This window comes from Gopherus evgoodei, chromosome 4, assembly GCF_007399415.2.
Source record: "Gopherus evgoodei ecotype Sinaloan lineage chromosome 4, rGopEvg1_v1.p, whole genome shotgun sequence".
Classification (NCBI taxonomy): Eukaryota; Metazoa; Chordata; order Testudines; family Testudinidae; genus Gopherus; species Gopherus evgoodei.
This window is the reverse complement of record NC_044325.1, coordinates 108,259,235-108,284,044: the sequence shown is the minus strand read 5'-3', so window position 1 is coordinate 108,284,044 and position 24,810 is coordinate 108,259,235. Positions and strand designations below refer to the sequence as shown.

Sequence of the window (24,810 nt, the reverse complement as noted above, 5' to 3'; positions counted from 1 at the left end):
TTATTTACTTTACATTTAACAATAGTTTAGTTATATATTATAGACTTACAGAAAGACGTTCTGAAAACGTTAAAATGTGTTACTGACATGCAAAACCTTAAATTAGAGTGAATAAATAAAGACTTGGCACAGCACTTCTGAAAGGTTGCCAACCCCTGCCCTAAATGAACATATAATGGTTGGCCTCTGACACAAATGCTACTCCTGAAGTGTGTTTTGATTACTCATTTGGAATTGTTTATTATTTATGATCATTATTTGTACACTTGTGGTACCAAGAATGTACTAGATGCTGTCCACACACATAAGAAGTCTAGGGCCCTAATTTAGGGTGACCAGATGTCCCGATTTTATAGGGACAGTCCTGATTTTTGGGTCTTTTTCTTATATAGGCTCCTATTACCCCACCCCCTGTCCTAATTATTCACATTTGCTGACTGGTCACCCTACCCTAATTCAGGAAAACATCTTTATTCAAGACAGTGCTTAAACACATACAGAAGTCCTCTTGAAGGACTTAAATATATGCTTGAAATTAAGTATGTGATTAAGTGCTTTCTTGAACTGGAGCCTCGGTGCCTGCCTGAAGACCTTATGCTCTGAAAAGAGAGAAGTTTATTTTAAGGATAGGGTCCATCTTTTAATTTCTGACAATGTCGGCTGTCTTAGAGGACTGAAGCAGCAGCAGGCTTTTATCATAAAAGTAAAGGACAAAGTAATTGAGCTATGACAAAGAGTTTCCATCAGAGTCTTGAGGGAGCTCATCTTTGAAAGGTCAACTATAAGAGACGTAGAGGATGTTATCCAAGGGAATACTATACAAGAAAAAAAAAGACTTCATTCTTGATTATTCTCAGGAACAAAAGCACAGTGAGCATTTTCACACTATACTGCCAAGTCAGGTTGGTACCATTTCTAGGAAAGAATCATTATTTGTGCTAGGCATGGATTTCTTTTCTCTTTTTCATATAACACTGTTTCCTGTAAGGGCCTGATCTAAATCCCATTGACTCCAAAGTACTTTGGATCAGGCCCTACACTAAATATTAAAGTTGTGACAAAGTTTCTCCTTTACCTTGGTGGGTCCTGCGCTTATTGGCAGATTTGCTCGCCTCACAGATTCACCCTATGGGTCAGGAAACAGCCCAGAGACCTTCCCCTCTGGTAGAAGCCACAGTCCAGGTAAATTCCTCCTGTGTTTGATCAGGAGTTGGGAGGTTTGGGGGGGAACCTGGTCCCACCCTGTACTCTGGATTCCAGCCCAGGGCCCTGTGGACTGTAGCTTTCTAGAATGCCTCCTGGTACAGTTGCATGACAGCTACAACTCCCTGGACTACTTCCCCATGGCCTCCTCCCAACACCTTCTTTGTCCTCACCACCAGACCTTCCTCCTGATGTCTGGTAATGCTTGTACTTCTCAGTCCTCCAGCAGTATGCCTGCTCACTCTCAGCTTCTTGCATGCCTCTTGCTCCCAGTTCCCCGCATGCATGCACACACACACACTTCCTCTCCTCTGGCTCCCCCTGGCCTGACTGGAGTGAGCCCTTTTATAGCATCAGAGGGGCTTTAATTATAGTCAGGTGCTTAACTGCCTCACCTGACTCTTAGCAGGTTAATTGGAGTCAGGTGTTCTCATTAGCCTGGAGCAGCCCCTGCTCTGGTCAGTCGGAACAGAAAACTGCTTCTCTAGTGGCCAGTATATCTCCCTTCCACTACTCTGCTGTTTACAACTGGCCTGGGTCTATCACAAAATGTATTGCATGTGTTGGAGGGGGGAGATTTTTGACATCGCTTTTAAGCTTAGAAACAATCATTCACTTATCCAACAACAGTCCTTTTATCTTCTGGTGCTTATCCTAATATTTGGAGACAATAAACAACAAATTCAGTGGAAAACAGTAAAAGAGTAGCCAATGCAACTGAAAATAACAGACTATAGGGAAAGAGTGCTGATATTGCTGCAAAATGCTATGGAGAATCCATGTGTATGGCTAAGATTTGTTGACAAAATGGGGAGCCTGGGCAGCTGCAGGCAGGCTGGGAGCTCCAGGGACCCCCACCACCCTGGAGGTTCCGAGCTCCAGGGGTCCCCCCTGCTGCCTGTGGCTGCTGGAGAGCTGCAGGGGTCCCTGCCTCCGTAGGCGGCAGGGGACCCAGCAGCTCCCAGCCAATGCTACCTGAAACCACAGAGGTCTTTGGAAGTCATGGATTCTGTAACCTCCGTGACAAAATCGCAGCCTTACTCATGAGCTGTGACTCTTGCTGATTTGCCTGAAATGAAGGCTTTACTGATTCTGTTCTGTTTAACTTCCCCTAACAAGCTTCAACTAATGATCCCCCCCTCTGTAGAAATCTCAAGACTGGCCCTGATAAACTCGAGATGGAACCCCATCCAGCTGTGCTGGATAGCTTGCCATGGTCATTGTGTGCAATTGAGGGGCAGCATCTGGGCTGTTCTAAATTATGCAAGTTAGGGGTCGCCATAATGCAATGGTCTCTGGTCATGCCCCCTTCACTGCCCAGTGGAAAGGGAAGTGCAAAGTTTGAGGGAGTGGCATACAACTGGCTGTGCTAGCTTTATTCCAGCCATGGGTAGGTATGCCCATTTAAGGCAGTTTTAAAGCCCCTTTGTGGCACCTGGCCATAGATCAAGATCTAGCCTGTAGACTTTGAGTGTGGTGGTAGTGAAATATGGGGTAATTCTTGAGATGTTTTCTTCAAAAATGTCATGAACAGAGTTAAACAAACGTGCTTTGCAAAAGCATATGGAGTTTTCAACGCCAACAGCCAAGAGCATAGACAGCTTTTTTTTTTCTTCTACTTTTTTTTTGGGGGGGGGACTAGAATTTTTTGTAAAAGAACTTTTGTTATTGTAGTAGGGACAGTCCCCTGATAACTGTTCTCTTCAGCCCAGCAAGGGTATAGTCCTCTGAAGGTCTCAGATGCTTTGAAGTCCCTATATTTTCCCAGGGTAACAGCTGGCTCTTGGTAGCCAGGCTCTAAGGGTCTCAGGCTCTGACTCCTTTCTACACTTGCTGGGAAATGGCTCGGTAAGCAGGGTTCCTTCTCACTGGTCTGTGCTTCTGCCACTCTGTCTGTAGCCAGACTAGTTGTTTTTTTTTCTCATGAAGGTTACTGATCCTCTTTCTCACTCTATGCACAAGGGCATCTGCTCCCCTCTCTCTAGAGAAACCTAGGTTAGATCCAGACATCTACCACTTTTCTTGGGCTACCTTCCAGAGCCTGCTGTTTGGCTCATCTCTTTACTCCTCCTTACCCCCCCCATCCAAATCCTGCGTGAATTCCATGTTCTCTTTTCTCAAAGGGAGGAGGCTAATCAGACATCATGGAGCCTATGGTCCTTTGGCTGTCCTTTTGCAGCATCTGACTGCAATCTCATCATGAGTAGGAGGTCAAAGAGCCTCTAGTGGCTGTTTTTCCTTGTCAGAGTATTAGGTGAGAGAGAAACTCAGGGGGTAACAAAAGCAAAATATGAAGGAATTCATTTCCAGTGTAATCAACAGCTCAGGTATAGGCTGTCCCCCATCTTGTCCATAGTTCACTTTTTGTCTACTATTAATAAAAGTGAGATAAACAAGCTTCTGTTCCAAACTTAGAGCTTCTTTTATTTATTAATGAAATCCTTAAACCTTTTTTGGTCGGTAGGCTAAAGCCCCAAGTTGAGTATGCCCATTCATTCTCACTCCAGGCAGCCATTGGCAAGGAGCCCGATGGTCCACTGTCCCACTATGGACCATGAAAGACTGGATGATAGGATCTTGCCTTTGGTACAATAATGACCAGAGAAGCGTTTTCTTTTCACTGGGCCTGGCTTTCACATAGCTTCCCTGCCAAACGGGAATTGGACTTCAACTGTGAAAATTGCTTGCAAAATAACAAGAAATGTCTTGCTAATAAGTGCCAAGTTTTCAATTCAAGCTATATGCAAATAAAAATATACTCAGAGAAACCTGCATGTGCCTAGGTCTGTTATGAAAAAAGCTTTTCCGTGTGATTTTCCTTGCAACAGGAACAGAGCTGGCACTAGGTATAAGCAGACTAAGCAATTGCTTGGGGCCCCGTGCAGCTCAAAGGAGCCTCCATTTGCTTTTGCTATAGAACTTGTCTATTTTAGTACTGGGGGAAGGTCCGCCCAATATTCCTCTTTAGGGCCCCAATAAGCTAGCAGTGTCACTGAATAGGAAACGTCTTTAGTTGTGCTGAATCAAAGGGTAAATACCCTTATTAAAAGTTTGCTCCTGGGAATGTAGAAAATGTTTTAGCAGTGGGAAAACAAAGATGGAGAAACCTTTTAAAAGACAATCTTCATAGATTCATAGATTCTAGGACTGGAAGGGACCTGGAGAGGTCATCGAGTCCAGTCCCCTGCCCTCATGGCAGGACCAAATACTGTTTAGACCATCCCTGATTGACATTTATCTAACCTACTCTTAAATATCTTCAGATATGGAGATTCCATAGCCTCCCTGGGCAGTTTATTCCAGTGTTTAACCACCCTGACAGTTAGGAACTTTTTCCTAATGTCCAACCTAAACCTCCCTTGCTGCAGTTTAAGCCCATTCCTTCTTGTTCTATCCTTAGAGGCTAAGGTGAACAAGTTTTCTCCCTCCTCCTGATGACACCCTTTTAGACACCTGAAAACTGCTATCATGTCCCCTCTCAGTCTTCTCTTTTCCAAACTAAACAAACCCAATTCTCTGGACCCTGTCCAGTTTCTCCACATCTTTCTTATGAAGATACAGATAATTTGCGGGGGGAAGGAGAAGTTTGTCTATGAAGGGCCAGATTCGATCTCAGTTTCAAATCTAGATTAACTCCATAGAAGTCAGTAGGTCTGATTCTCTATTTGCTGAAGTAGCAGGTCAGAATCTGACCCAAAGTGTAATACAAAACTTTAATTACAACCCTAAGACACTAGCAACTAATGGGGGTTGATATGTTCACAGATTAGGTATGCCATGCTGTGTGTGTTGCGGGAGAAGTAAGAAACTGTAATTAAGGTTTGCATTATCCTGTGAGTGATGCTTGTGTGTTGCAGTTTTCTGTATCTGATGGAGGCAGAAGGAAATTCTCTGTAGTAATACAGTGTCTGTCACTATCAGTGGAAACATGCTATGGGGGCATTAGGTGCAGCTACAAGATGTCCCATAACTCGGCATTTCTTTGCTCTAAAGGGCTTGCACTGGGGAGATGTCACAGAGAACCAACGCTAATCATCACTTTAAAACAACATTTTCCTTTATGAAATTGTATACACAGTACCAGTTAAAAAACCTCAGACTCTGACATGGACAGTTAATATTCTTATCTTATCCACAGTTCTGTCTGTATCATTTTTGCTTTAAGCAAACTACAAAAACAATCAGAAGATACTAAAGGCAGCTTTAAGGTAAATAGCTATGGGGATAATATATGGTATTTGCTGCATCTTTCAAGCCCTCAGTCATAGAGACTGAATGTCTGGGCTCTTAGATGATATGGATATCATGGGCATTGTAATAAGTATCGTTGGCAGTACCACAGCAAGTAACAGATCTATAATTTTATAAGTTCTATCAAGCTTTCAATGTTTGTTTATAACTCTATAGCATCAGTATTCATTGTTCACCTCCTGGAATGTTCGTGATATTTAGCTTGTATGTACCTCAATCATCTTGTACTGAAGAAAAGATCCTCATGATGTGATAGCCAGTTTGGTTTGTCGATGGGATGTGTATCTTCCATCCTGAATTAACATTAGAAATCATAGATGAAGTAACAAGGGCAGATTTATACAGCAAAACCACAAAAACATGGGAGGGAGGGAACCCTAAAAATTATGGGGCTTGATATGGCAAAGTGCTGAGCACTCTGGTCCCAGTCCAGCAAAGCACTTATGCACATGCTTAAATTTAAGTCAATGGGACTTCACTTGCTTAAGTGCTTTGCTGGATCAGGGCTTTAGCACTCAGCATATTGCTGGGTAGAATCCATTCATATCTCCATTAAAATCCATTAATAACTCCTATGTTTAGGCTGGGGTACTTTTTTTTTAACATTGTGGTAAGTATTCCAAGGATGGTATGAAGGGTATCAGTGGTTTTAAGTAGCTGTATTTCAATAGCTGCATTTAAAGGGTTATGTAATGCCCCTCTGGAAAACAAAGACCCAGATTCTCTGCTGGTGTAATTCCAGCAGCAGAGGTCCATGGAGTTACATTAGCAGAGAATTTGGCCGAGAATGCCTAAGAAGACAATATTAGTGGCCTTCTGCATGGCAGGAAGGCTGCCAAAGTTCTACCAGATTCCGCCCATATTCAAACATGGATCACATTGCACAGATGTGACTATGGGAGAAGTTTGTAGAGCCTCCAATATCTAGAGGTTTTTCTGAGGCTAGATTTCAGCATCTTTTGTTAATTCCAGGTGCCTTATTTAGGTTTCAGAGAACACAATCTTTTCCTTCTAGTTTTTCCATCTGAAAGTGTGTTGCCCATCTACCTAACAGGGAATACTATTATATGAAGCACATGCATATTTGTGGTAAGAGATCAGCACAATCTGAAAGATTGTCCCACGATATAGTATCCCTAACAACTTTTAACAAAAAATGTCACACTGGGTCAACAATGTGTAATGGAAAGTCTGAGTAAGGCAAAATAATAAAGTCATTGTAGTGTTGTGAATGCAGAGCTTTAAGAGAGATCTGAGAGATCAGTAACATAAATCTTGTTGATAAACGTTCAAATTCCATAAAATACTGTGGGATTTTTAAAAGGAAGACATCAGATTAGTTCCATCACCTTCCCACGTAAGTGGTGACATTATCTTGCTGCAAAGGACCATCTATCGTTACATACAAAAACTTTAATTAGATTTTCACTTATTCTCTCAAGTGGTATGGATGGGGAGGAAAATAATCAGAAAACTTCTATCATTTTTTCAACGGTTATTTACATACAGTTTTTTTAAAAAATATATAGTTAGTAATTTCATACAATTGTCCTTGCTTAACTACAATGGAAATGATGCTTAATATTTCATAACCTCTAATTTAAAATCTCCAATAAAATAGCAATCTTTTAAAACAGAATCTAAGACTGGCCTTTCTTTTACATTTGGAAGACTGAAGCAATTTTGCTCCATTCTTTATTAGAGGATTCTGAAATTCTTAATGTAAATGAAAGGTCAATCTTAGAATTTAACTACTTTAAAAGATTTATTTTCAATGGAAATGTAGATAAGTGTCAAAACAGTACTTAATACAAATCAGCACTGTACCAAAATTTCTCTGTTTGCAAAACTGTTCTGTTTCTTGAGTGGCAGAACGAATAGTACCAAAATGTATACGTAGGATACCACTAATAGTGCAGCCCTCCAGGGAGAAATTGCACCCTTTGATGTACTGAAGCACAAGCTGCAAGCTTTATATCTGACCATTGCACTGATACGTAGTCTATTTTTGTCACCATATTAGGATCTTTGTCAAGGGTTATGCCTTAAAGTTACAGATCTGTAAACTGGTGTTACTCTGCTTTCTTGAAAGGACTTAGCTTTATCTGAGATAAAAAGAGATCTCAGTGAAGGATTACTAAGATAATAGCTGTAACTCAGCCTCCTGGGAAAGGATAATTGGATGGAATGATTCTCACTGGTGCAAACAAATGAGACTTGCCGGCAGGGATAATTCACTGCTATAAATGATATAAGGTTTGGGTTTTTCCTAGAAGAAAATTTGCTTACTCTGGCAAAACAATCTAATACTGTATTGCAGTTGTACAGTACTTCGGTGTCCATTTTTCACCTGAATCTTTTTGTTGAGGCATGGTGCATTCTCTAAGAAAATTTACACCAGCATTTTCTTTAAATGATAATATTTTGCTGGGGGGAGTTTTGTTCAGTAATAAAATCTGTTGAAGTGGCATATAGGGCTAGATTGTCAACATAAGAACCCAAGTGGTCACTTTTGCACAATCTGCTGACCATATATTGGGACTAGTGCCAATTATTCTGGTGGTGGTATCTTCATTCCTCCTTTATCATTTACACTGAGTATTAATTTAGGATGGACTGGAGGGGAGGAAAGTTTAAAAGTAGAATAGAGTTTAATGTTCTCAAGGCCACACACAACATACTTCATTTCAGGTTTCATTACAAATGCAATACTCTGCCCAGGTTTCATCAGAAGATTGACTAACGTTCATGAAGCTTTTAACTGAGTCTGGGACCATTTTGTGGTTTTTACATCCAGAATGTAGAACTGGCAGTTCAGCAGTTTTGACTGAGGATCACGTTCTGGATTGGGGTTGTTTGAAAGTGACCTGATGTGAACCCATGAGAAAAGGAAGCAAAGAACATGTTCTCACTGTGAGTTGGCTCTTGTCAGTGCTACTTTGAACTCACTCACCCTCATCAATGTAGTTGAAGCCTCAACCCAGATTCACAGATTCTGTCAGCATTTATGAACAAAAAGACCAATATTCTAAACCCCTAAGCTTTTGAGATTTGAGCTGGCACTCCTGCTGAAGTCAGTTGGAGTTCTAAGCATGATGTACTTGCAGGATCAGACTCTCTGTGTTTCATTCTTCACACTGGGGGGAGGGGGCGAGGGAGGGGAGTGTCCTAAAACGAAGTAATATAGAAAATGGAACAGTGCATAATACTCAGATTACTTCTTCACTCTCAGAATAAGACAGGATTAGAAAACCTCTCCAGCAAAGCCACATTATCTCAAATAGTAATTTGGGGATGTTCTCATCTCACTTGAGGCAAAATTCGTCCCTGTGCAGATCAGCATGAGGCTTATGCTTCACTTAAGTCTCACATAAGACCTCAAAATGAAGACTGAACTGATGCATAGGTCTTGTGCTTGGGTAAATTTTTGCCCTTTGTGCATTGCAGAATTTCCATGGACAAAGCTGGCAGTGAGAATAGGGTATGGCCCTTAATAAGAACACTAGTAATCAGTTCAGTTCAATATCAGGCTCCATGTCAAACACTTCAGAGGATGTGTTTTCTCCTGTAATTTTCCTAGTAACCTGTCTACATTTGCTAAAACAAATGACATTTTTCCTGTTTTATCCTTATTGTACAATAGCAGTATCATCTATGGTTGCTACCACCCTTTCACCATCATCCAAAAAGGCTCTTTTCTTATCTGTGAGCCTTCATGCAACATCTGGTAAAGCAGGAACTTTGGATTCTTGTATTGCTTACATGTTTTGTGCTCTGGGCAGCCACAGTGTGTATCACACTGACTTGTTGAGGTGACAGGACTTGAACACAAAGGGTTCTGAGGTGCCTTCCTAAGACTGGTGAATCCCACATAGCTATCAGCCTTGAATTTGCAAATCCTTGCATAGTGTGCAGGAAGAAACACAAGGCTTTTGCACTCCCATTTAAGTGTGAGCAGAGGCTACACATGCACCGATATGAAGTTAAACAACAGGCATGGTCATCCATAGTAAGTGGAAGCCATTCACCAGCCACCTATATGCCCAGTCCTTTATTTTAAAGAACAGAAGGTTAAAAAGGGTCTATTTTGGGATGGAAAATGAGCAAGTCTGAGGAGACTTGGGCTTAAGCACCCTCTTCAACATGTGAATGAGGGATTTATCCACGTTTCCCCAATTAGTATTCCTCCTACGAGGCACGAGTAACCTACAGTAACACTCTGTACCTTCATTTTGTGGGCTAATGCTTTCCATGCTAAACTGTGGGACTTTGGGTGTTAATTTCCCTTCTGTTTGATTTTCACAGGAGTTTGAGTTTGCAGCTGCAGCTCCATCTCCAAAGAGTTAGAGTAGAGTTCGCTGTTACCTGAAATGCCAAAATCATAAAATCATAAGCAATCTGGGACAGGGACTTCATTTTACTATATGTATGTACAGTGCTCATGTATATTGACACTACCTCAGAATAATGTGAAATCTATAAAACTATGGATAATTAAAAATATCATATAATATCCTATTTGCCATAATTTCATAACTATAATGGATGGGCATGTAGCATGATTGTTTGAATAAATTTTCTACTTGGTATGTGTTTAGCAAAACAAGTATCACCAAAGATTTTCTGCATTCTGTTGATATGCCTTGGAGACTGCGTCTGGTTGAACATGTTTTCAATGGGTTTATTCTTGATATGGATTCAAATGCAGAATTAGTACCAGTAAGTTTGGCATTGTCTGTTCGCCACTACTCCCAAGTGATACCATCAAGTATCAAATGAACTAGAAAGATCAAGCATTCACGTTCTGGTACTGAAACACATGACTAACTTTAGGCATGTGAGTGGTTCCATTGATTTCAATGAGTAATTATATGCTTAAAGTTGAGTCTGTGCTAAAGTACCTTGATGAATCGGGACCTTATACTTATTGCCTGCAAATTGGTTTCTAAAAATCGTGATAAACTGTATTAAACAAAGTAGTAAATGTTTGGAACATACCTGACGTGAATTCCATTAGATCATCGTTATTCGTTAGTTCAATTCTCAGTCTTATAGAAACTGCCATTTCCAATACTAACAAAAGATTGTAAATTGGCTTTGCTTTCTCACTGAAATCAATGATTTTCTGGCGGATACACATAATATATATTAGCATTTGGATAATTGAATGAATTGGCTCTAATATTGGATGTTGCCCTTCCTAAACTAAGGCAAATATTTTCCAAAGTGGCCTGTAACTTTGGGTAACTCAGCTTTTGAGCACCCAGAAAAGTAGGTGCCTAAAATTAGAAGATGAGCGGTTGGAAAATTTGGATGCAAGTACTTGATAGCAACGATTTTATGTGTACCTAAATGTAACCTTAATTTTGTCACAGAGATTTGACTCTATAGCAATCACCTGAAATAAAACATTTCTGCTAGATTAAAAGTCCATCGTTTGTAATACTTATGTCACGTGAATGATGGTAAAAGGCCTAATGTTTCTTTTACTATGGCAACAGAAATTATTCTTCTGTCATTGGTTTTTATTGTGGAAAACAGCATCCATCAATTTAGTCTTGATGGTAGAAAATAAACAAACAAATGGTGTATGCTTCTATTTTGGGAGCTTGGGACTCACTCATGTAATATTTGATGCTCTTGTGAATAGTCCACTGACATATTACATAAGTAGTCTGTGACTTCAATGGAACTACTTGTGTGAGTAAGGAATCCTTGAATGAGTCAGGGTCTTCAGGACAGAGTTTTTTGTTACTTGTGGAAAGCTGAGCTCAGCCTCGGTGTGAATCTCAATACTCTGTAGTCAGCGAACTCCCTTTATAAGATATGTCACTAGAAGATTGGAGGATAAAGTGACCTTCACGCATTCAAATCCAACCTAGGTCAGTGCTGAGTGAAAGTCCTTGCCATCTGATAGCTGTTCAGTTTGGCCAATGTTTAATGAGTTGTTTGGCCTCAGTCCAATTCCCAGTGAACGGGTGTGCACAGTACAAAAATACAGTCCACATTTGGTACTGATTAGTCACTTCATTGACAGTCTCAGCAGAGATGCCAAGAACTGTGGATAGAGGCAGAACTATCTTCTTACTATGGGAAGGAGTCCTGCTCGGTGAAAGCTGAGGACTGCTGGCAGGGAACCACGTGAGGAAGTTTGCACTGTCACTGCATGAAGAAGACAGGATTTCGGAAGACATGCTACTGATTATCCTGGGCACTAGAAACTCTCACACAGAATTTTTGGATATTGGCCCATAGTCTGCAAGATAACTGAGCATGTGTCTAATTTTAAGATGGTGAATAATCCCACTGAAGTCAGTTAAATTAATCATGTGTTTCAGTACCTTGCAGAAAGGGGGTCATGTTGCCCATTAAAGAATGCAAGAATAACCATACTGTGTCAGAACAATGGTCCATCTAGCCCAGTATCCTATCTCTAACAAAGGCTAGTTGTTGATGCTTCAGAAGGAATGACCAGAACAGGACAATTTTGAGTGATCCATTTCCTATCATCCAGTCCCAGCTTCTGACAGTTGGAGGTTAGGAACACCGGAGCATGGGGTTGCTGTTTTGACTAACAGCCATTGATGGATTTATCTGATTCTTTTTTGAGCCCACTAATCCTTTTGGCTTTCACAACATCCCATGGCAATGAACTGCAGGGGTTGATTCTGTGTTGTGTGAAGTACTTTGTTATGCTTAAAGAACAAGGCGTACTTGTGGGCACCTTGGAGACTAACAAAATTATTTGGGCACAAGCTTTTGTGGGCTAAAACCCACTTCATCAGATGCATGCAGTGGAAAATACAGTAGGAAGATATATACAGAGAACATGAAAAAATGAGATTGCCTTATCAACTCTCACAATTAAGGTGGGATATTACCAGCGGGAGAAAAAAAAACTTTTGTAGTGATAATCAGGATGGCCCATTTCAAACAGTTGACAAGAAGGTGTGAGTAACAGTAGGGTGAAAAATTAGCATGGGGAAAAAGCTTTTAGTTTGTGTAATGACCCATCCACTCCCAGTGTTTAGTCAAGCCTAATTTAATGGTGCCCAGTTTGCAAATTAATTCCAGTTCTGCAGTTTCTTGTTGGAGTTTGTTTTTGAATTTTTGTTGTTGAAGAATTGTGACTTTTAGGTCTGTAATTGAGTGTCCAGAGAGGTTAAAGTGTTCTCTGACTGGTTTTTGAATGTTATAATTCCGTGTCAGGGTGTCCTCCCCACTCTGAACTCTGGGGTAGAGATGTGGGGACTTGCATGAAAGACCCCCTAAGCTTATTTCTAGCAGTTTAGGTTAAAACTTCCCAAGGCACAAATCCTTTCCCTTGTCCTTGGATGGTATTGTTCCCACACCAAGTGATTTAGACAAAGATTCAGGAAAGGACCACTTGGAGTTCCTATTTTCCCCAAAATATCCCCCAAGCTCCTTCACCCCCTTTCCTGGGAGGCTTATTATGCTTGTTTTAACCTGCTGACTGTTCATTTCAATCTGGTGACCCCTAGTTCTTGTGTCATGTAAAGGGGTAAATAACATTTCCTTATTCCTTTCTCCACACCATTCATGATTTTATAGCCTTCTTCATATTCCCCTTCGTCAGCTTTTTTCTAAATTGAACAGTCCCACTTTTGTAATCTTTCCTCGTATGGAAGCTGTTCCATAGCCCTATTTCATTTTTGGTGCAGAGAAAGGCAACCTTTCCAGTTCTAATATCTTCTTAACATGGGACCAGAACTGCAGTATTCAAGGTATGAGCATACCATGGATTTATATAGTGGAATTATAGTTTGTTTTAATATATATCCATTTTCTAATGCTCTTAACATTCTATTAGCCTTTTTGACTACTACAGATGTTTTCAGGGAACTATCCATGATGACTCCAAGATCTTCTTGAGCGGTAACAGCTAATTCAGATCCCATCCATTGTGTATGTGTAGTTGGGATTATTTTTTCCAACATGCATATTTTGCACTTTTAACATTGAATTTATCTGCCATTTTGTCGTTCTTTGTTACTTTTGCAGTCAGATTTGGATTTACCTATCTTGAGTATTTGTGTTCCTCTGCAAATTTTGCCACCTCACTGTTTACCCCTTTTTCCAGATCATTTATGGATATGTTGAACAGCACAGTCCCAGTACAGATCCTTCAGGGACTCCACTATTATTTAGCTCTCTCCATTGTGAAAACTGACCATTCTTACCCTTTATTTCCTATATTTTAACCAGTTACTGATCCGTAAGAGGAACTTCCCTCTATTCCCTGACTTCTTAGTTTACTTAAGAGCCTTTGTGAGGGACTTTGTCAAAGGCTTTCTGAAGTCCCAGTACAGTATATCAACCGGATTGCCCTTGTCGATGTACTTGTTGACTTCCTCAATAAATGTGATAGATTGGTGAGTTTCCTCAGATATGTCACCTAAAAAGGATGGCTTGGGTTTGGAATCACCCTCATGTCCACTGCAGTGAAGACGGATGCAAAAGGATTCTTTTTATTTCACAGCAATGGCTTCCTTGAGTGCTCCCTTAGCACCTTGATCATCGTGTGGCCCCACTGACTGTTTGGCAGGCTTCCTTCTTCTTGTGTACTTTTTTTTTAAAAATGCTGTTAGTTTTTCTGTCATTAGTTAGTTGCTCTTCCAATTCTTGCTTGGCTTGCCTTGTTATACTTGACTTGTCAGAGTGTATGCCTCTTTCTATTTTCCTCACTAGGATTTAATTTACAATTTTAAAAGGATGCCTTTTTGCTTCTTACCACCTCTTTTACTCTGCAGTTTTGCCACAGCAGAATTTTTTTTGTCCTCTTACCTTTATTATTTTTATTTGGAGTATACACTTAGTTTGAGCCACTATTATGGTGTTTTTAAATGGTCTCCATGCAAGCTGCAGGCATTTCACCATTGTGACTTTTTCTTTTAATTTATGTTTAACTAGGTTCTTCATTTTTGTGTAGCTCCCTTGTTTGAAGTTAAATGCTACTGTGGTGGGTTTCTTTGAAATTTTTTTCCTCTGCAAGGATGTTAAATTTAATTATGTTATGGTTGCTATAACCAAGTGGTTCAGCTGCATTCACCTCTTGAACCAGATCTTGTGCTCACTTAGGACTAAATCGGGGTCGGCAGCCTTTCAGAAGTGGTGTGCCGAGTCTTCATTTATTCATTCTAATTTAAGGTTTCACGTGCTGGTAATACATTTTAACATTTTTAGAAGGTCTCTCTCTACAAGTCTATATATTATATAACTAAACTAGTGTTGTATTGTAAAATAAACAACGTTTTCAGAATGTTTAAGAAGCTTCATTTTAAAATAAATTAAAATGTTTGATCTTACGCCACTGGCCCCGCTCAGCCCGCTGCTGGTCTGGGTTCTGTTCACCTAGGTCGGCAGTTGGGCTAAGTGGAGCCTGCAGCCAGGATCCAAGCTGGCAAGGATCCAGCAGCCAGAATCCCAGACAGGCACAGACAATGCGGGGCCAGCACTGGGACCTCCCAGACTGGCAGTGGGCTGAGCGGCTCAGCCCACTGCCACTCAGGGGTTCCATCCGCCGGCTCCTGCCAGCTGGGATCCTAGCTGTCGGACTCGCTCAGCCCCTGCAGTCTGGGGTCCCAGCCCTGCCCGCATACAGTGGGTACCTACCTTCTCCCTGGTTCTGGCCCATTCTCTTCCTCTCCCTGCACTGAGCTGAGAGTGGGAGTGGACCGAGCACAGGGCTGGGGGTGAAGGGTCTGGCCAGGAGCTAGAATAAGGGAGAGGGCTCAGGGTTGGGGCAGGAGGTTTGGGTATGAGGGCACTTATCTGAGCAGCTCCCATTTGGTGTGAAGGGCACAGGTGGGAATGTGAGTGGGGGTGGAGGAGCTCCCGTTTGGTGCTCAGGGTGGAGGTGGGGATGTGCGAGGTGCATGGGATGTGGGGGGGCTGGGGATGTGGGGGGGTGCCAGAGTCAGGGCTGGGGTCATGCGGGGGGTGTGAAGGAGTCAGAGGGCTGGGTGGTACAGGCCTCAGGGCAGGAGCCTGGGGAGGGTGTGGGGGTGCAGGGCTCAGGGCAGAGGACTGAGTGTGTGTGTGTGGGGGTCAGGACTCAGGGCAGAGGGCTAGGTGACTGCCCCCCCCAGAACTCCCAACCCCCCTGCTCCTTGTCTTGACTACTCCCTCCTGGGACCCCACCCCATCTAAGCCTCCCTGCCCCTTGTCCCCTGACTGCCCCCCTAGGATCCTACCCCTACCTGTCCCCTGACCGCCCCAACCCTTATCCACACCCCCACATCCAGACAGAACGCCCTGGACTCCCATGCCTATCTAACCACTCCGTGCCCCCTGACAGGACTCCTGGAACTCTGGACCCATACAACCGCTCCCTGCTCCCTGCCTGCCCCAACCTCTCTCCACACCCCTGCCTCCTGACAGCCCCCCTAGAACTCCCAACTCATCCAACCCCCCCAGCTCCTTGTCCCCTGACCACTCCTTCCAGAGACCCCCCCCACCCTAACTGCTTCCCCAGGACCCTCCTTGCTCCCTGTCCCCTGACTGCCCTGACCCCTATCCATCCCCTAAACAGACCCCAGGACACCCATGCCCCATCCAATCCCCCTCCTGCTCCCTGACTGCCCCCTCCAGAGACCCCCACCCCTAACCACCACACCGGGATCCCACCCACCCTGCTCCCTGTCCCTTGACTGCCCCCGTCCCTTACCCAACTCCTCCCCCAGCCCCGGACCCCTTACTATGAGGCTCCCCGCTCATCTGGAGCCCTGTTGCCGCTGTGTGCGCGCAGCCCTGTCCCGCCCCTCAGAGCAAGGCTCCGGATGAGCGGGGAGCATCTTTCCCTCCTCACAGAGCCAAACGCTGCCCCGCGGGAGCGCGCAGCCCTGGCCCCCAGAGCGCTGCGCACGCAGCAGCAGGGCTCCAGGGGAAGAGGGGGAAGGCGGAGGAGGGGCCCATGGCTTTCTGCACTCGGCTGGACACTCCAGACCGGGAGCGCGGACCCTGTGGCTTGCCATGTCAGCAGGACTTTTAATGGCATGCAGAGTCCCAGCAGGCAGCCTCATGCCATTAAAAAACGGCTCTCATGCCATCTTTGGCATGCGTGCTATTGGTTGCCGACCTCTGGACTAAATGAAGAATTGCCTCTCCCCTTCTGGGTTCCAGGACAAGCTGCTTCAAGAAGCAGTCATTTAATGTGTATAGAAATGTTATCTCTGCATCTCTTCCTAAGATGACATACCCAGTCAATAGGAGAATAGTTAAAATTCCCCATTACTGCATTTTCTGCCTTTGTAGCCTGTCTAATCTCCCTGAGCATTTTGCAATCACTGTCACCATTCTAGACAGGCCGTTGGTAGTACATTCCTACTGCTATACTCTTATTATTCAAGCATGGAATTTCTATCCAAAGAGATTCTGTAGTACTGTTAAATGAAGTACAAATCTTAAATGAATTAGACTCTTATTTCCCTCTCATATAGTGACACTCCCCCACTGACATGACATACTCTGTGATTCCTATATATTTTGTACCCTGGTGTTACCACGTCCCATTGATTATTCTCATCTCACCAAGTTTCTGTGATGCCTATTATATTGGTATCCTTATTTAACACCAGGCACTGTAGTTCACTTAATATTCATCTTAATATATAAACTTCTGAGAGTTATATATAAGCACTTGTACATTTTGCCAATGTTCAGGTTCTTGCCTTCATGTGTTATCTTTAAATGAGACTTTTGTACTTTTGACTGTTCCTCACTAACTCCTACCTGTACTTTACCAATTCTCTTCTTATCCTCTTTACTAGAATATAGTTTCCACTTTTAATAAATTCATCCATAAGGGATGACTCCACCTGAACCATGTGCCACTCCATAACTGTTGGCTTTTCCCTTACCCCTGGTTTAAAAAATTCCTCCAACCTTTTTAATTTTACATGCCAGCAGTCTAATTCCATTTTGTTTTAGGTGGAGCCCATCCTTCTGTATAGGATCCTCATTTACTAAAAGGTCCCTGTAGTGGGCCTGGCACTGCAGCGCCTCGTTGTGGCAGGTGCCGGAAGGGTGCCGGGGCCTTGTCTCTCTCTAGTCTCAGTGTTGGCCTCTCTACGGGCCATCTGTTACTGTCCCTCGATCGTACGCTCTTCTCTTCCCTGGTAGGCGCAGTAGCGCGACCTGGCGGGTGGAGTCTATATAACCCCTCTTATGGGTGGGGTGGTGCGACCTAGTGGCTGGAGTCCATATAATCCCCCCTTACAGGTGGGTTAGCATGGTCTAGTGGCCAGAGTCTATACAGTCCCCCTTTGCAGCGGGGTAGCACGGCCTAACGGCCAGAGTCCATATAATCCCCCCCTTGCCGGCGGAGTAGCATGGCCTAAGTCTATATAATCCGCCTTTGCAGCAGAGTATCACAGCCTAATGGCCAGAGTCCATATAATCCTTCATAGTTCAGGGTGAGGGGGGTAAGGGGACTCAGGTCCGCCCTTTCCACCAAGTCCCGACCCAGGGCCTTGCTAGCGGCAAGCTCTACTTGCTGCTCGCTCAGCGGGGATCCGCCCGCAACACGCCAAGCGGTAATACAGCTTTAACGCTGTTTATCTCTGCTTTTCCCTGGGTCACTTCCTACAGGGAATGGCAGTGCTTCTGCGGCAAGGCGTCCTCCAGTCTGTTCCTCCCCTTGGTCGTCCTCCGTCAGGATCTCCAGTGGTGCCTCGGCAGGGCTGACTCCTGGATCCTGACTCACAGGCCCTCTCTCTGCAGGAGCTAGCAGCATGCATCCTTCCCCTCTGGCGGTTAGCCCAGACTGAGCTGATCTGCAGGCTTTTATATGTGAGCTCCTGTTGGAGCATGCCCAGCAGAACTTCCGAGGTGGGGCTTCCTCTGCCAGGAAGCAAGGGTTAACCCCTGCTATATGAGTGCGGAGCCGCTGTGCCCTGTCACAGTCCCCCAGTTGCTAATAAACCTAAAACCTTTCTCCCTATGCCATCATCTTATCCAGACAGTAAGATCCTGCAGTTCTCCCTGTCTTCCTTGGCCTTCATGTGGATTCAGAAAACATTACCATCTGTTACCTAGCAGCCTAAATTTGGCCTCCAGAACCACTCTCCTACCTTTCCCTATGTCTTGTGAGATATGCAGCCTTTGCATTTGGCAGGCAATTTACCATGCTGTTCTCCCAGTCATCACAAACCCAACTATCTATATTTCAAATAATTAAAACCCTCATTACTATACTTGGCTTTTGCTAGAAACTCATGTTCTCTCCCCAGGTGAGGTATCATCAGTGGAAAAGGATACCATTACATCATCTGGAAGGAAGGTCCCAACTATGGGATTGTTTCCCTCCACTCCAGCTTGATGTTTTCCTTTCCTGAGACTTTCGTCTTCCTTGACAGCACAGAGCCTGTCAGGCTGAGGGTGGGACCTTTCTGTTGTGTTCCTGAAAGTCTCAGCTGTATACTTCTCTGTGTCCCTTAGCTCCCCCATTTCAGCCACTTTGGCCTCAAGCACCCGTATTGCATCTCTGAGGGCCATGAGCTGTTTTCACCATATACATACATATACCACCTGCCCACTAGTAATCATACATGCTGCATTCAGTCCAATAAATTGGATAGTCTACATTCTGCTTCTAGACTTCTGCCTGCATTATTCTTTTTATTCTTGCAGGGTTTCGGGGGAAGATGAGGTGTTGGGGGGTGAGGGTGCTTGTTTGTCTGCTTGGTTGGGTTTGAGGGCGGGGGTAAAAGGGGTTATTGGCCTAAGATTAGAGTATATTTGTTAGATGTATCTGCCTCTTGCACTCTCTCTCTCTAAACCCTCTTATAAAATGTCCCTGTTTGCTAGCTTCTCTGGCAGCTTAGGTGCTGACTTCTTAAAACCCCGTTCTTCATGAATTAGTCCCCCTTCCCACTTTTTAAGGGGCTTGGGTCTCTATGGATTTCTGTTATTCCATCAAAAAAATATCTCTGTTGAATATAATTTTGCAGTTAAATAAAAATAATTTACTAATTCTTCTGATTGCAAAAATAGACTTTGCAGTCTGATGCAATATGCCACTGTCTTCCGGAGTCTTCAGACTGACAGTATTGGGTCAGATTTGAAAAAACTTCCAAAGTAATACCTTGAATTCTTCAAACATGAATTGTACAAAAATAAGCTTTACTGAAAAAAAAATCAATTAAATCTGTTTTCTAACTTTCTTTTTCTTACAGATTAAAATTCTTGGTGTTTTCTTTATTTCATCTCAAGAGTTCCTGGCCAATGCCTATGTTTTGGCTGTCCTTCTATTTTTCGCTCTTCTGTTGCAAAGGACAATTCTCCAGGCATCATACTATGTTGCCATTGAAACTGGCATTAACTTGAGAGGAGCAATTCAGGTACCCAAGATGATAATAAGTAACATGCGTACAGAGGGAAAGTGCATACATACTAGAAATATAACAGCTGTAATAGACGCATAGGTTTAAATTCTACTTAATTATATCATAGTAATTTGGGAGCTCTCCCACTGAGGTAAGTGTTACTAGCCATTCTAGTCCAGTATTTGGCCTCTAATAATGGTCAGTAATGGATGCAGAGGAAGTACAAGGCCCCAGAAGTTGCCATTTATGGAATAATATGCTCATAGGAGAACTTTCTTCCTAATGTTCTCATTCAGAGATTGTATGATCTGAATCATGAGAGTGCAGTGGCACCAATTCAGATATTTGGGGGGAGGGGAGTAATTCTGGTTCCCCACCCTCTCAGCAGAGACTTCATTCTGGTCCCTGCTCATTTTCCAAGCCCCCCACCTCCTTTCAGGGACCCGGAGTCTCCCTCAGACAGGAAGTCTCCCCTCTCTCTTACCCACACAGTACATGACCCAGTGCCTCCAGGAGTCCAGTTCTTGGAGGACTCCCCTGTGCTCTGACATATTGGAACAGATTCCCTGTGCACCTGATCAGAACACCATTTGGCCCATATTATAATATAACTCTAAACACTGGATCACAATGACTTTATTTGCTATACAGAGTTCTGCAGTTAGAAAAATTCTAACAGTAAATAGAACAATTAACTGTAATGTTATAAGTTAATATTGCCAGATACACTGGTCAAAACATACCCTAAGAGATGTGAACAGTCAGCCCAGTTGTAGTTAGCATTAATTAAACATCCAATCCATTCAGATACACTAACAGCCACTGAAAGTACCCATTTATTACAAGGGCTCTCATTAGCTGCCTAATTATTTAATCCACTCCTGATTATCCATTGTAAATTCTTCTTAGCTGCCAGATCTCTGGATTCCACCTATTCCAACCAGTATTGCCTTGGTTAGAGCTGATCAGAAAATTTCTGTGAAAACAAAATTTTGATCCAAAATGTGAGAGGAAATCACAAATGTTTATGTTTTACCAGCCTGTTTTTCTCCTCCTTAGCCCGGTTTCCCACTTTGTCCACTACTTTTAGCTGCCCCCCAAATCACAAATAACTATGAAAGGTGCTTAAAATATAGTTGCCAGAAACTGATACAAAATTCCCTAAAAGGGTTACTAAGTTGCTAGAAATGAGTGCGCTTGCCAAACACTACTTCCACGATAGTTGTCACAAGCTAAGATTCTTGTTCCCTGTACTGTATGTTACACAAAGGTCCAGCTCGCTAAGAAATTCTGTTGTGATTCCAATGCAGAGCTTTTAGCAAACTTCCTGGTAGCAGGCGAATGAAGGGCAGCAATTTCCTGACAGTCTTCCAGCCATATAGGGTTTTTTGATAAGTTCTCTTTGTGCTATAGTATCTCGATTTTGTGGCAACCTTTCATCTCCTTTCCTCCTTCATACAAATCTGCACCTGTCCTACATGGCTTAATCCCTTGTGATTTATGGCTGGCAACTAAATGCAAAGGATACATGGAATTTGAGTGCCTTTCATCAAATAAGTCTTATGAGCAGCCATGAAGCAAAGCTGTATAGCTTTAGTACCTAAATTAAAAATCAATTGGTAAAAAGTGCTTCTCAAATATTGCATTTTACTTATTTTCTGAATCATGGAGCCTAATTCTCCCCTCTCATAATAGTGGCTTTTAATTGAAAGGAGAATTAGGCCAACTATATTATTCATCTGGGGGTTTGTGACATTTTTATTGCAAATCTAAAGTTAAATTCACACAGTGAAGTCAGCACAGCAAAGTAGATCCTCAGGCTGGGTGAGGCCTGAACCAAACATCATGGGAAGCTGGGGAAGCATAAGTAGCACGGACAGAACCAGCTTTCCTTGCAGAATCTGTGCTTTCAGTTAAGGTTACCAGTAGGTTCTCTGGCTATATGAGGCTTCACCTCATAGAGACTGCACTTTCCTCCCTAATGGGGAATATTTAGCAAAATGCTGTGAATCTGATGTCTCTGAGTTTTCCGTGGGAGTGGAGGACAGGAGGTTTGGAAATTTTAAGTCCCATTTAAAAAGATCTTAAGCATACATTCCTCGCACACATGCACAACTCCCATTGAAAGTAACAGGAATTTTTGTTGTTCGAAGTATGCAGGCCTAGGGCACTCTTCTGTTTGAAACTAAAGATCTTGTTTTGTGTGTGTTCACTAATGCTTTTTGGCCACCTTTGGTGCATTAGTCTTCTAAATAACAGATTGGTTTTATTTTAGGATCAGCCCTTCACGTGCTGGGAGTTTCTCTAAAACAGTGGTTCCCAAACTTGTTCCGCCGCTTGTGCAGGGAAAACCCCTGGTGGGCTGGGCTGGTTTGTTTATCTGCTGCGTCTGCAGGTTTGGCCGATCGCAGCTCCCAGTGACTGCAGTTCGCTGCTCCAGGCCAATGGAAGCTGCTGGAAGTGGCACAGGCCGAGGGGATGTGCTGGCCGCCACTTCCAGCAGTTCCCATTGGCCTGGAGCAGTGAACCGCAGCCACTGGGAGCTGCAATCGGCCGAACCTGCGGATGCAGCAGGTAAACAAACTGGCCCGGCCTGCTGGGGCTTTCCCTACACAAGCGGCGGAACAAGTTTGGGAACCACTGCTCTAAAACATAGAAATCAAGCCGTTTTAATAGTAATGTAAAGCAGTCAATGCTGTCTGATTTTTCTCTGAACATGAAACTTAATGTTCTAATTTCCAGACAAAAATATACAATAAGATTATGCAACTTTCCACTTCCAACATGTCTATGGGGGAAATGACTGCAGGCCAGATCTGTAACCTGGTTGCCATAGATACAAACCAACTGATGTGGTTCTTCTTCCTCTGCCCTAACCTTTGGGCTATGCCTGTGCAGGTAAGAACATGGAATGTTCATATGTTATTAATGTACTTACACCTATAGTGATTATTCTCTCATGAATTTTATTGAAGCAGAGAGAACAAGAAGATAGAAATGTATTTAACAGAAATAAGAATGTTATAACAAGAATAAAAGAGGGTTTTCACTTAGAATGTCATAAATTTCCTCAAGACTGTGTAGATGGTGTTTGAAAATAGCATGTAATTTGGCAGTGTGTTAGACTTATATTGGGAATTAACTCTTGGAGTGTTGCCAAACAGACTTAGTTTTCTGCCACAAATACCATCAGGTGCTGCCCCTTGTACCAATTGCATTACTTTAACGCACCATTATATTCGCTGCATTGTGACACAACAGTAAAGGGGCTAAACATAGACCATTACAATCACTTGTTTTCTGAGTCCCAGTGTTGACCCACTGGAAGGTGTAAGGGAAGCAGGGGCTTATTGAAATCACTTAAGGCTCAATCCTGCATTCTTCGGTCATTCAACAAAACTGCCATTGCCTCCAGCTCATGCCAAACTCCCCTGTAAGCCCAAGGACAGTAACAGCAGGCCTTTTTCACTTAAACACCTATGCTCATTAGCCTTTCTTAAGCTGTTTTCAAAAACATAAACATTAGTCTTCAATTTTAGTGCTCATGAAAGTGGGAAACTAATAGCACTGGCCCCCAGGAGTATTGTACCGATGGGCACTGTGTATATTTTTCACCAAATCCCTCCCGGTACAGCTCATTTCATCCTGACTCCTCTGCTATTTTAGCTTTGGATCTCTGTCAGTCATAGAGTGCCAACATCCTATCAAATTGTACAGTATTTTGTACTGGCTTTTCATTGTGGATAAATGTTTAACAGGAGCTAGACGCAGGCCACTAAATTTATATCCCAAAATATGATTTGCTGCCTTGCCCCAGAAGATAATACACGCACCCACTGTTCCTACTCCTAGAAATATCCTTCAGGGCCATTACATTTTTACAACTCTTTCCTCTTGTTGTGAATTCCAGACAGACCAAATGAAAATCTGGAAGAAAACACAATTGTTTCTACACAGACAACTGCATTGTTTTAGGAACCTATTTGGCCTAATTTGCTACAGTATTTAACCTAGCCAAAAGCTACACTACATACACAGTGTAATATGTGGGCTTGTGGTACTAATAATTTCAAATGACTGTGGCTGTTATTTTACACAGATGCCTTTTAATGTATCCAGATACTATAACTAGCAGCAAATCCCAATCACAACTCATGCTCATGCAATTGCACAGCTTCGTTTGCCACATGAAATCAGTTTGCTACCTTGTCCCCTCCTTTTTCCTTGCTCTCCTCTATATACATGTCCATCCACAGTTCTTCACTCTTCTTTTTCCACTTGTACAGTAGTGCCACCACCAGTTGTTGGCTCTCAATTGCCCAGTTCTGAAGTCCTTATGCATGTGTAATGCCCAGTGAAATCAGGTTTGCTTGCATCAGGGCTTTAAGATGAAAAAAGTACAAAGTCCCTAGCTGTCTAACCCACTAAAACAGAGAGAGAGTGCAATTTACTTAGTTTGGAAAAGTCAATATTTAACAAAACCATAGAAACCTCCGAAACTCCCATTGGTAATTTCAAAAGAAGGTTAACAGTACTACAGTGTCACTGTATGGAAATTATTTCATTTGACATAAATACAGCAACTCCGATTGTATTTGTTGGGCTGCTTTTTTTGTTTTTGCCAAGAATGCCCACCTGACAAATATAAATACTCAACAGTGAAAGAGAACAGACTCTAAATTAATATGCGACTTTTTAAAGTAGACAATTCAGTTTCAAATACATCAGTGATATTTCTGTTCTGTTCATACTGCAAAGGTACTTTGTGAGCAGAGTTACATAGGGAATGGTCTGGATAATCTAAAAGTCAGAAGGATGGATGTAGTCTAACTCAGCTGCTCTAAACTTCATGTTGATTACTCCTATCCCAAGCAGGTATAATTTCCATGAGGGTATGTATGAGGATGCAGCTGGCCTGAACATATGGATATTGATAATGTAATCATCCGTTAGGCATTGAGGAAATAAGGCTTCTGGATCAGAAAAAAACATTTAGTAGCGATGATACCAC

General features: G+C 42.7%; 1 protein-coding gene across 2 annotated transcripts in view; it reads left to right on the top strand.

The window, feature by feature from the left end:
* The window catches only part of ABCC8 (ATP binding cassette subfamily C member 8), a 134,099-nt gene that overhangs the window by 19,286 nt on the left and 90,003 nt on the right, over window positions 1-24,810 (top strand). For both annotated transcript variants that reach the window (XM_030560496.1, XM_030560495.1), the window contains exons 7-8: window positions 19,650-19,814; window positions 22,542-22,697. In XM_030560496.1, the coding sequence (XP_030416356.1) occupies window positions 19,650-19,814; window positions 22,542-22,697 (321 nt within the window). The remainder of the gene's footprint in view (window positions 1-19,649; window positions 19,815-22,541; window positions 22,698-24,810) is intronic.